The following is a 13,735-nucleotide window of genomic DNA, read 5'->3' on the forward strand; positions in this document are numbered from 1 at the left end:
GAAAAAACACTGTCCTGCTCCGAATTGGCTGACTGAGGGTACATCTGTTGTGACAATGGAGGTGCTATCTGCTAAAGATCCAGATGGTTCCCTCTGGATTTTGTGGTGACAGAGACTGATAAAAGTACGGAAAATATTAGACTTGCTTTTATCCGGTGGATAGAAACGGGACTCGAGAATTGCTTCAAAAAGGTTCTAATGACAGTACTGCTTGTTTCTGAGTATTTTTGCATTGCACACAATAGCTTAATTTAGCTGGTAGGAGTTTCACTTAATGAGGATTAGCTTTTTTTGTTATGTTGGATTTGGAAGTGTTGGCTTTTTTTGTAAATGTTCCAGCTTCGTATAGACCTCGCAATCCAGCTGAGAGAAATTATAAATATATAATATGAATGGATAAATAACACTGTCAAGCCCCCTTCCTTTTTGTACTTAAGGTCGTGGCAACGTTAAACTAATCAACTAAATCTATTTTAGGTTCCAATAAACTATACGTCTTACTTCTCACTACTTCCTTCAGATTGTAAACATGGTATTCTCCGCTGTTGATCAGGTTGTGATGGGAAAGGCCTCGTCTGGTTGTGGGAATCACCTGTGTACATGACGGGGTGTGGTGGCTGCTGGTGTGTGTACAAGGACACTTTCACTTTAGACTGGTGTGTGCAATAAATGGGAAATTTTCAAGGATTTAATGAATGATACAAAATATAATGCTAGACAAAAAAATCCTGAAACTGTTTAAAATTAATTGCATAGTTTAAAGTAAGAGTTCAACTACCGGATTATTTTTATTTTCCTTCAATAAATAATTAACTATAACTCATAAATAGATAGCCAAAAAATCCCCAGAATTGAATACATAGACGAGGCCATAAAGCAAACTGACCTACTTACTCACATTGAGAATTTCAATCAAAAATGTAGTCATAAAAAAGTGATTTCTTCACAGAATAAAAAGAGAAAGTAATATTTGAGTGAAAATGTAATGCAAAACCCCAAATAAGATTCAACAACTGAAAAAGATGAAGGGGAAAGAACAATTAAAAAGGATTTGGGTTCAGACAGCTGCTTGTGGCGTGCAGATTAACCTTCTGCTGTGTTTTTACGTGTGTCCATGGCAACGCACTGAGTAGCTAGAGTGTGTGTACGGTCTATTTTTAGCTCAGCAAGTATGTGTGTGTTGACAGATTAAAAAATCTCTCCACTCACTCTGTAAATGTCCTGTATGTGTTGATGATGAGGAGGAGGGCAGGGCTGCACCTAATGACTATTTATTTGACTATCAATTCATCTGCCAAGAACCGCACATTTCCACCATCCTTTTCTCACATTTTAGAAAATGTTTTAAGGTTTGATCCACAGTCCAAAATATAATAAGATAAGATATTTAGTTTACCATCACATAAGACACCGACCCCTCATATCATAAAGGCTTGAAACAATGAAAACGTGGCATAAAAAACTACTTAAACAATAAAATGATTATCCGTCTGATTTATCAATTATTAACTCATCTTTCAGCTATAAATCAGACTGACCATTTTTTTAATTGACTAAGGATAAATATTTGTAGCAGGAAGACGACAGCAAATCCATCTGAATTGACCTCAGCCCTGTCTAGATGCTAAACCTATACCAACTGTGGTCACATTACCATTATACCCATGGTCCATTCACTTTAAGCATACAGTACATAACTACCAATATAGTATATAAATAACTTATGAAGCTAATTGATCATTCCTGTGATGTCTCCTCTTCTCTAGTCATGTGACATGTCCTCCATAAATAAACTCTTCACACTTACTGTGTGAGACTGTAAGGTCCTTAACCTCGACAGATCTCGCCCACATACCAAGGATATAAATGTCTTTAAAAAAGCCTTAGAGCCACCACACAAATAAGCTATAAGCTGATTTATGACGGTGCAACTTCTTAAGCTCAACTGTATCCTTGACAAGCCCCCGACTGGAGTGTAGTCAGCACTATGTGTCAGACAGTTATACAAAACAAAGTGTGTGTGTGGTGCTGTAACATTGAGTTCTGACAGTGAGAACAACACATGACTGCGTCTATATGCAGCCTGTCTGCAGACATGACGCAGGAATACACCGAGCCATCCTAGAGTCTGAAGGGGTGAGGGTCCTTTACCTTTCTGACTGACAATGCAAATAAAACTCCTTCAAACTCATACATTTTATGCTTATTCTTGTAGTACATTTTTTTAAGAAATAACTTAGCTGGCATGTGATTCAGCTTATACAATGGCTGATTCAAAGCTTTTTTTTCACCCAAATATCTAGCCTCTTGGCCCACTCTGGCGCATTTACAGAAATGTTTATTAATGTTAATGTGCACCGTCTCTGTTGTTGTTGAGTTTTCTACATGTCAAATACTCCAAATCTGAGGCCATGGTTCTCAGCAGGAAACCGATTGACTGTCCACTTCAAGTAGGGAATGAGTCCTTACCCCAAGTGAAGGAGTTCAAGTATCTCGGAGTCTTGTTCTTGAGTGAGGGAACAATGGAGCGTGAGATGGGCCGGAGAATCGGAGGAGCGGGAGCGGTACTGCAGTCGCTTTACCGCACCGTTGTGACGAAAAGGGAGCTGAGCCAGAAGGCAAAGCTCTCTGTCTACCGGGCCATTTTCGTTCCTACCCTCACCTATGGTCATGAAGGATGGGTCATGACCAAAAGAACGAGATCGCGGATACAAGCGGCCGAGATGGGTTTTCTCCGCAGAGTGGCTGGTGTCTCCCTTAGGGATAAGGTGAGAAGTTCAGTCATCCGGGAGGGACTCAGAGTTGAGCCGCTCCTCCTTCGTGTCGAAAGGAGCCAGTTGAGGTGGTTCGGGCACCTAGTTAGGATGCCACCTGGGCGCCTCCCTAGGGAGGTGTTCCAGGCACGTCCAGCTGGGAAGAGACCAAGGGGTAGACCTAGGACCAGGTGGAGGGATTATATCTCTTCGCTGGCCTGGGAGCGCCTTGGGATCCCCCAGTCAGAGCTGATGTGGCCAGGGAAAAGAAAGTTTGGGGCTCTCTGCTGGAACTGCTACCCCCGCGACCCGACCACGGATAAGCGGGAGAAGATGGATGGATGGAAATACTGCGTTAACACGACAAAAGAAATGACATTTCCCTCCAGATTTGCGGTGTCATCTGAGGGATCTCCTGAACAGATTTTCACCACAACACAGACAAGTCAAGGCTATTAAACACAACAGGTTTTTCTAGCATGTGAGCTTGTGGGGAGCCACAGTCTTATTTAACAAATGTACACATCTCAATCCTCTGCTGAGGGCAGAGTTTGTTCATTTGGCTCAATTTCAGGTGTTTGGCTCTAGCTGTGTTTTTTATATTTGAGCACATTTTTTTAATTATTATTTTTTTTTAAATCATCCTGTCCTGGGAATCTAAACAGCAAATAAAATAAATTCAGTTTATGATGCCCAACAGAAACAAGTTAATTTGTTTTATTTCCTTTACATTATGGTAGCTAAGGGAAACAGAAAGACAGACAGGTGTGATCTGCGACTTAAGAAGGCTTTCTTTCTTTCATGACTCAGCGCTTTTCGTCACTGGTGCTTCTCTTTCCAGACAAGCTCAGCTAAAAAAAGGCACTCCTGTTTTTCCCGTTTGTAATCCAGAACCTTAGTAAAGTCTTATAGTTCTGTAGATTTCAAAAAGTGGTTTCCGCCTTTACCGTTGCCTGCAATTAATTTAAGATCCAAAATAATGAAGCAAAGCCGGGAAACACACTTTTTTCAAAAGACAATAGTCATTTATATCGTGCAGAAAGCAGTTTCCACCTTTAATTAAAGTCTCATGTGAGTCATTTTTCAGTGTGATCTGATTCCAGTGAAAGCTCATGTTGACGTCAGCCAGGTGCAAGCAGGAGATCACAGACAGCCAGACAGACAGGCAGACAGACAGACAGACAGACAGACACACACACAGACAGAGCGACAGAGAGACAGACAGCCAGGTTACAGACAGCCAGGTTACAGACAGCCAGGTTACAGACAGACAGGCAGGCAGGCAGACAGACACACAGACAGAGCGACAGACACACACACAGACAGAGAGACAGACAGCCAGGTTACAGACAGACAGACAGATCAGTGAGGACAGACAGACGGGGGGTGTAAGCTGAGAGCTGCAGGGGGAGCAGCGCTGGAGTCCAGCAGAGGATCTGATATCTGAGACCATGGAACAAGAAGACACACTAAACCGGGCTGATTCTCACTGTGCCACCGAGGAGGCCGTCGCCAAACTCTGTGCATCAGAGAGTCGGCACACCTAATTAGAATCACTTTCACGTGTTAAGGGAGAAATATTAACAACGTTTTAGCTCTGCTTCTTTAGTGTGCCACAGAGGGATAACTTGATATTTGGGTGGTGCATATACATCGATATGTTTGAGGTCATTTAGTATTTTGATAATAGTTTATCTACCCGAGAATACTTAACTTTTCAACTGTAAAATGTCCCGTTCAGTATAACTTGTTTGGAATAATCTTTGGTCATGTTATGGAGTTATCATACATTTGCCTCCAGGTTCTAATGTGCAATACAGTTGTTAACATTAGTTACATGAAGCAAACTCCTTTTGTTCTTGTTTGAGAGCACGGTTTATGTCTGGTGCTTCTAAATATCATTTAGTTAATCACTCAGCACTTCTGAAATAGTGAGGAGACACTGAGAGCATCACATTGTCCATTCATGGATTTAGAAACTTAAAATGTAGTCATATCTGATCCATTTTGCACTATACAATTATTTTTAACAGATCTGGGGGCAGGTTCACATTTGGTGTCGCTTTCTTTTTAAATTCTAAAGATTACTTTAGATAAAAGATATTAACATTTACAACTCGATACTACAAGAGTCTAAAACATTTCATTTATTTGCATACTTCTGTTTTGCCATTGCAACTCTTTAAACAAGCTTTGTTTACTACATTGAAATGCTTTTAAAAAAGGATGTTTTGTTTAACGTGGAGACAGAAAGAGCAGCCTCTCCTCTCTAGGTGTTTCTTATCAACGCACATCTGCACATCCGTAAGCAAACACACGGGTTTATGAATGATTTGTTTTCGCAGACAGACTGCCTTTTCAGAATAAACAAAGTGGACCATCCAACATGAAGACAGGCTCTCTATAGTGACATTTCCTGAAGCCTAGATGGAATCAGTTACAATATTTAAAAGAACATTTGCTGCAAAAGTGTAGGAATTAAAACTTTAAAAACTAGCATTAACATTAGTATAGCGTTTACTTTCTTTAATGACATGCATGCCAGAGTGCAAATGTAAGAAATGTGCAGCCTCTTACCTTTTTCTGGTACCACACCACGGCATCTTTTACTTTGGAAGCCATTTACATTTCCCTTCTCCCCGCCTAGGGCATCTTAGACTGAAACACACACACACACAGCAAGAGAGAGAGAGAGCAGTGTGAGTAATGAGGAGAGAGAGAGCACTGAGCCTATATACCTGGCAGGAAGGTGTGTCCTAACACTGACGAAGGAGAGAGCGGGGGGGAAGAACACACACACACTTTGATTTCAATACATACACACATAATATGTAATAATGTAATACGCCCCCTTGTCTCTGTTTACACCCATCTTACAAACAAATAGTCTACCTAGTAGTTGACCTCCATGTTGGTGGTGGTGAGACCTGGTTGCTGCCACTGAATCACAATCTTCTCACAAACAAGCACACACCCCCATGAATTCTGGGAAATGTTGGTAATGTCTGTTAATTCCTTGGCAGCAGTTTGGGTGTGTGGGTGACTGGTTGGAAAGAGAGACTCAAACACACACACTAGGGCTGAACGATATACCGTGTCATGGCGATAACCGCGGTATGCGCATGCGCGGTATTCACACCGCAGGGACGTGCGGTTTTATTCATTTTTTAAAAAATGCTAACGCACTTTAGCACAGAATTCAAAATAAAGATACCCTTATTACTTATCGAAACTGCACATACAATATATCCGATTAAAGCTGAGACTCCACAGATTATTTAAGTATAGTATCTAAGCGATCCGATCTCGCGACAGGGGAAGCAAACACAGACATCACAACACGTACCTTTACGGAGCTTTTACGGGAGATCGTCTCACCGTAGCTGTCAATCTGATCAAAAGACGTGTTCAATTGCATTAAAACGAGAAAAAACGCGGCTGAATCGGTTGATCCATAGGTTGATAATGTATCTGTGGCTTTGAAGCAATTGTTTATAATCCATAATTCCATTTTTATGTAAAAATCGGAGCACAAAAGTTAGCTGCTAATGGTAGCCACCTTGGTGGTATGCAGCTTCCAGTTTTGGCTACGCGTCACTCTCACTCCTTATTTGTTCATGTGTTGGTGTGTGTAGAACTTCCCCTGATATTTGACCTTTTTAGACAGATTTAGCACAAAAAAAACCTCTTCTGGGGCCATTTGGGTGGATTTTCCATATCTCTGGCCCACCTTGCTGGATTTTGACATGTGACATCAGTCCTTATTTGGTAATGTGTGTGTGTGAGACTTCCGCATAGCCAAGACCGGAAGCAGCAGCCATTCTGGTGGATACCATTAGCAGCTAACTTTTGCTCTGCGATATTTACATACAAATGGAATTATGGATTATAAATTAAATCTTTTTTTTATACAGAGACGTTAAAAACCTATGGATTAACCGATTCAGCCGCGTTTTTTCTTTCTCGTTTTAATGCCATTGAACACGTATTTTGATCAGATTGACAGCTACGGTGAGACATCTCCCCTAGAAGCTACGTAAAGGTACGTGTTGTGATGTCTGTGTTTGCTTCCCCTGTCCGAGTTCGGATCACTCAGTGATGATACTATATATCTAAATTATCTGTGGAACCTCAGCTTTAATCGGATATCTTGTAAATTCAGCTACGATAAGTAATAAGGGTACTTTTATCTTGAGTTCTGTGCCAAAGTGCGTTAGCATTTTTCGCTCAGGGGTCATTTAGATGCTTCTTATGAGACTTGTGTTTTGTTTTGGTATAAAATGGTTTGTATCGTCAGTTAGCTGAGATTATTTCCGTTAATCTGGTATAACACATTAATAGGTTCTTAAATATTAAGATCCCCTGAGACACAGTGTCGTGAAAAAAAAAGTAAAGTACCGGCCGGGACTTTGGGGTTTAACAGGTTAAAAAACCGCAATATATACCGCAGGGGGGGGGGGGGAAATCGCGATGTCAGTTTTTTTCAATACCGTGCAGCCCTAACACACACACACAGTTCAAATGAAGAGCTGGCGTTGCATTGAAGCATGAACCACAGAAACACAAGAGTATTAAGTGTGTGTTATGGTAAGTATGTCAGTTTTCCCCGCTCCCTCACAGGTAACAACCCACCAACCAGCGACTCCAAAGCTCATAAAGTAACATGTATATTCTTTTTTTATCTTTACAAAAAGAAGACCAATAGGATGCGATTCCTGGAGGATAAACAAAGTTATAATGCAATTACACTTTTATATGGGAGCAATTATAATATTATATGTACCAAACTAACATTTAAATTATAATCTTATACAACCAGACCAAAATATCTTTATATCTTTTTGACAGAACGTACAACCAAAGCCTGCCAGCATGTTGTTACAGCACAGGACTGTTGCATTGAGCTGGCGTCACAAGAACATCTGTACAGTACTCTCGCTGAAAGTAGATCATATTGCTTATATTGTGAGTACTCATAATGTCTTATCTTACACTGAACAAAAATATAAATGCAACACTTTTGTTTTTGCTCCCATTTTTCATGAGATGAACTCAAAGATCTAAAATATTTGCTATATACACAAAATAACCATTTCTCTCAAATATTGTTCACAAATCTGAAAAAATCTGTGACATTTACAAAGCCATGTTGGATAAACTACCATCTTATATCTGCTCCCTGATCTCTCTGCGAATTGAAAGTACTTATTGCCTGAGATCGCATGCTGTGGTTTTATTAAATGTGCCAAGTGCTAGGACTGTCTTAGGGAAGAAAGCTTTTAGATGTGCAGCTCCACTAACATGGAACAGTCTGCAAAAAGAATGGAAAATTACCAAGCTAGTACCACTACATGTTTTTAAAGCTCGGTTGGATGCTACAAAATCAGATGCTGTTGGTATCTGTACATGTGGTTAAATATGTCAATTGTAATCCCTGTACATTTTGCTGTATGATGTCCTTTTGTTGTTCTGTTGTTTATGTCTTCTTGTGGAACCTACTGCTGCAGGTCTCCCTTGAAAAAGAGATCATTGATCTCAATGGGATTTTACCTGGATAAATAAAGGTTTTGAATTGAATTGAATTGAATAGTGAGCACTTCTCCTTTGCCGAGATAATCCATCCCACCTCACAGGTGTGGCATATCAAGATGCTGATTAGACAGCATGATTATTGCACAGGTGTGCCTTAGGCTGGCCACAATAAAAGGTCACTCTGAAATGTTCAGTTTTATCACACAGCACAATGCCACAGATGTCGCAAGTCTTGAGGGAGCAGACAGCAGGAATGTCCACCAGAGCTGTTGCCCGTGAATTGAATGTTAATTTCTCTACCATAAGCTGTCTCCAAAGGCGTTTCAGAGAATTTGGCAGTACATCCAACCGGCCTCACAACCGCAGACCATGTGTAACCACACCAGCCCAGGACCTCCACATCCAGCATGTTCACCTCCAAGATCGTCTGAGACCAGCCACTCGGACAGCTGCTGCAACAATCTGTTTGCATAACCAAATAATTTCTGCACAAACTGTCAGAAACCGTCTCAGGGAAGCTCATCTGCATGCTCGTCGTCCTCATCGGGGTCTCGACCTGACTCCGGTTCGTCGTCGTAACCGACTTGAGTGGGCAAATGCTCACATTCGATGGCGTCTGGCACGATGGAGAGGTGTTGAATCACGGATGAATCCCGGTTTTCACTGTTCAGGGCAGATGGCAGACAGCGTGTGTGGCGTCGTGTGGGTGAGCGGTTTTCTGATGTCAATGTTGTGAATCGAGTGGCCCATGGTGGGGTTATGGTATGGGCAGGCGTATGTTATGGACGACGAACACAGGTGCATTTTATTGATGGCATTGTGAATGCACAGAGATACCGTGACGAGATCCTGAGGCCCATTGTTGTGCCATTCATCCACGACCATCACCTCATGTTGCAGCATGAGAATGCACGGCCCCATGTTGCAAGGATCTGTACACAATTCCTGGAGGCTGAAAACATCCCAGTTCTTGCATGGCCAGCATACTCACCGGACATGTCACCCATTGAGCATGTTTGGGATGCTCTGGATCGGCGTATACGACAGCGTGTTCCAGTTCCTGCCAATATCCAGCAACTTCGCACAGCCATTGAAGAGGAGTGGACCAACATTCCACAGGCCACAATCAACAACCTGATCAACTCTATGTGAAGGAGATGTGTTGCACTGCGTGAGGCAAATGGTGGTAACACCAGATACTGACTGGTTTTCGGACCCCCCCCCCCCAGTTGTGTCTTGGCGGGTCAAAGATCCTATCTACTGCCCAAACCAGTCATTCAAATCTCTTAAAACATCTGCAAAAACAACATGCTGGGACGAAGCTAGTAGCTAAGACCACAGAGACTCAGCCGACGCCACTCCACCTCCACCTAAGCAACAGCGGCTGGATTTTAACCAAGGGACTGCTAGCCAGGGAAACGTCGATAAAGCCATTGCACGGTATGTTGTAGAACACATGCAGGCTATTGCTACAGTGGAGTCACCCGCTTTCAGGGAGCTAGTTAGCATGATAGCATGTCCGGGCGGCACACGGCATATGGGACGGAAAACTTTTTCCAACTACCTGGAGAAAGAATATACAAAAATGGAAAGCCAGCTAATATCGATGCAATCCAGATTGCATATAAGGCATGTCAAGTTGATCAACAGATTGTATTATTCTCCAATGCAATAACAGTACTGAAATGAAGGCTATAAGGGCATTCATGGGAGCCCTTTTTGTAAGTAACTAAAACGTTACTTTTCACAGTAACGCATTACTTTAGAATGTGGACCAGGCCTCAATTAGACGCCTCCAGCTAGTTCAGAATGCAGTTGCACGTCTTCTCACTGGCCATAAAAAGCGCGACCATATCACCCCAATTCTGGCTTCATTGCACTGGCTTCCAGTTCGGTTCAGAATAGATTTTAAACTTCTTTTATTTGTTTTTAAAGCCCTAAATGGGCTGGCTCCTGCCTATATAGCCGAACTTCTCCATCGCTACACCCCAGGCAGAGCCTTAAGGTCGGCTGATCAGCTGTTGTTGATAGTGCCTAAGACCAGGCTTAAAACCTGAGGGCATAGAGCTTTCGCAGCGGCTGGCCTTAGGCTCTGGAATACTTAGTCCCTCCATGTGAGGTCGGCCCAGACCCTGGGGGTTTTTAAATCAACACTTAAAACTCACTTTTTCTCTCTGGCTTTTGTTTAATTATCTATTTATTTAGTTCTTTATTTTAATATTTATAACATAACATAGGATTTCATAAAGTATTTTTAAAATATTCGAATATAGGAATAGTAGATAGGATTACTTAAAATATAGTACCTTATATATATTTCATCTTTTTTTTTCCTTTAGACCCTTGTGGTTTATTCTTAAAAACCCTTACCCACCCCCCATTTTCCCTCTGCTGGTCTATGGCCTTGTAGAGGGTAACGGGGTACAGAGTCGCTTAGATAAGCGGGGGAGTGCATCTGACGAAGAGATAGGTTGTTGTGCTCCCTCTCTCTGTTTCTTATCCTATATCTAATAGAACTGCTCGGGTCTTGATACATTGAGTGGGGAAGTTCATGAGATCTTTTTAGAGGGTTATCAAGAATAACTTTTATCCAATGACCTTTCCCCTCTCTGTCTGTGTCTGTGTATTCTCTTGTTCCGATTAACCCAGCCAAATATTTTTTCTTGTTTTGTATCTATATCTACGCCGGGATCCGGAGTCGAGGCTGATCCTCTTGCTGTAGTCCTGTGTCTTGGATCCTCTATCCTGAGTTCTGGATTAAGTCGTGGACGTTCGGGTCGTGGCTGAACCTGTCTCTGCGGTCCTGCCTTGGGTCTCGCCATGCTGCTTCCCCGATGGCTTCCACAGGATTGTAGTTGACATCCTCGTGGATTCATCTTCTTATTACAGACACATGCATTTCCTAACATTCGGTCTATATGCTGTAAAATGTATTATCTCTTCGATTTACACACGGCATCTATTGCACGTCTGTCCGTCCTGGGAGAGGGATCCCTCCTCTGTTGCTCTCCCTGAGGTTTCTCCCATGTTCCCCTTTAAACTGTGGGTTTTCTCTGGAAGTTTTTCCTTGTACAATGTGAGGGTCTAAGGACAGAGGGTGTCGTTTTTCTCATACTGATATTCTGAACAATCTGTGCTGTTGTATTTGCTGTAAAGTGTCTCTACTGTAGGCTATTTTTATTATATGTACAGCACATTGGCTCGACCAAAAATCGTTTATAAATGTGCTATATAAATGAAACTTCATTTGATTTGATTATCTCGGCAAAGGAGAAGTGCTCACTATCACAGATTTTTTCAGATTTGTGAACAATATTTGAGAGAAATGGTTATTTTGTGTTTATAGAAAATGTTTTAGATTTTTCAGTTTATCTCATGAAAAATGGGAGCAAAAACAAAAGTGTTGCATTTAAATGTTTGTTCAGTGTATGTCATGAGTGCATTATGGGGGGGGGGGATGTGTGGCGCAGACTAGTGCGTAGGTGTTCGGATCAGGGGAGCACAGGTTCAAACCCCACTGCAGTCAGCATGTCGTTGTGTCCCTGGGCAAGACACTTTACCCCAAATTGCTCCTGTGGGGATTGCCCACAGTATTGAGTATGTAAGTCGCTTTGGATAAAAGTGTCTAACAAGTGACATGTAATGTAATGCATAAGGGTTTCATTACAATGAATCATGTGTGGCTGCTGCAACTTCAATTTGTTTGTAGATATGTCAGTGTGACAGTCGGTGAAAAGTCCTCTCTGAGACAGGATCATCTGGTGATCTGAGCGGTTATGGTTTTTGGGAACCAGGAGATACTTCACATGGGATTTGACACTCAAAAAGGGACTAATGTAGCTTATTTGATCTCAAACACCAAAACTAAAATGGTCTCTGTAGCGGGAGGTGGAAGGAGATGCGTATAGAAATTAACGGTTAACTGAAGAAAACTCTTTTCCGTTATTTCCCCCTCCTCTTTCTCGGCCTTACTCCTATGCTTTTCTATCCAGTTGTATCCCTTTTCTATGTCTCTGTTACATAAGTGCAAAGTGCTGCTTTGTGAGTGGGGGTGCTGGAGGTCAGAGACTGCAAATATTATTAAATCATATAAAATATTGCAAAAATAAGCGTTTCCTTCCTTTTTTTAAGGGGTAGAATTGATGATGGCTTTTACAACTTGACTCTTTTTACTCACAAGTTTTCCACTCAGAGATCCAACCTTAAAGAAGTGAAGCATCCTGCTTTGCATGTGAAGGCTTGTTTGTGCAGCCAGCCTCAGTCAGTTCCTCCACTGAGATCTGTGTCACCCTCTCCACTCAAATATTGCTTTTCCTAGAAGTGCTGATATTTTCTTTTTAAAGCAATTACTGAGTTCATTTTGCTGTCATCCACAGTCTGTGACGCAGTTTACCGTGAAAGAAAAGTGAGAGAAGTCATACTCCAGGACCGTTTATTGGCCCCACGGCTTATCTGTGGAAACACTTCATGTTTTTATACGCGTGATAAAGGTGCCACTTCAAACACACTGGGAAGTATTAGTGCCAGTGTGTCAAAGACTTTGTGTGCCGCAAGGACAGAGAGTGGGCTCAGTGTGTCAAGAATGTGAAGCAGGAAACGTTTTGCTCAGAGCCGAGTGTGTTTGTACGCTAACACGAAACTACCAGCTGACTAATGCACAACACTCCAAAAAACCCTGTTCCTGCATGCATGCTGCAGAGATGCGTGCGTGCGTGTGCGTGTGTGCACGCGCATGTATTTCTGCCCCCGAAGGAGACATTTTTAGCAACAGGAAGAAAGACTCTTGCTTGCTGTTGTCGATAACGATCATCACTCCTCCCTCCATCTTACACTGCTGAGCCACACTATTCCTGACATATCGTACACTTGCTTTTTGCTATTACACCATACAGACAATTTAAGATTGGCTATAAAGAAGAAGCATGCTGGTTTGGGCTTTTTTATGTGCAGTAGCTACATGAGCTAATGAGTTTACAGTGTCAATAATGGCCTTCATATTACAACTTAAGTGGACAGTCTGGAGTAGAGAGGTAATAGAGGCAGAGGTAGAAAAAGGAAATTGGACAAAGAAAGTGAAAGGAAGGTAAATACACATTTTGGCTGCTCTAACAGAGACAGACTATTCTGCTCTTTGATAACATCATTTCAAATAAACAGAATTGATCACTTGTGTTGTCTTGCTAACATACCAGAGGAGGTACATTCTGCATACAACTCAATCCAAGAAGTTCAAAGCAACATGTGCACTTATTTTAGACAGTACTGTGCATGTCCTCACAAAACCTTGGTGTCCATTTACTGTGGAGCTACATTTCGTAACAACTCCTGCTTTGACGACGTATCAGAGTGCGCAGCACAACAATCAGAAGCATGACCAGAGAGAGAAAACAAGACGTTTATCCTGGCAGACAAACAACAACCCATCATTAGAGCATTTCCACAAACAGCCA

The 13,735-nt window shown here is 41.9% G+C and overlaps 1 protein-coding gene across 3 annotated transcripts in view; it reads right to left on the reverse strand.

The window, feature by feature from the left end:
• Positions 1-13,735, reverse strand: part of LOC117542863 (putative homeodomain transcription factor 2) — a gene marked incomplete at its 3' end in the record, with an annotated part of 44,480 nt that overhangs the window by 20,197 nt on the left and 10,548 nt on the right. For all 3 annotated transcript variants that reach the window (XM_034210745.1, XM_034210746.1, XM_034210747.1), the window contains 1 exon segment: positions 5,331-5,411. In XM_034210745.1, the coding sequence (XP_034066636.1) occupies positions 5,331-5,375 (45 nt within the window).

This window comes from Gymnodraco acuticeps, unplaced genomic scaffold, assembly GCF_902827175.1.
Source record: "Gymnodraco acuticeps unplaced genomic scaffold, fGymAcu1.1, whole genome shotgun sequence".
Classification (NCBI taxonomy): Eukaryota; Metazoa; Chordata; class Actinopteri; order Perciformes; family Bathydraconidae; genus Gymnodraco; species Gymnodraco acuticeps.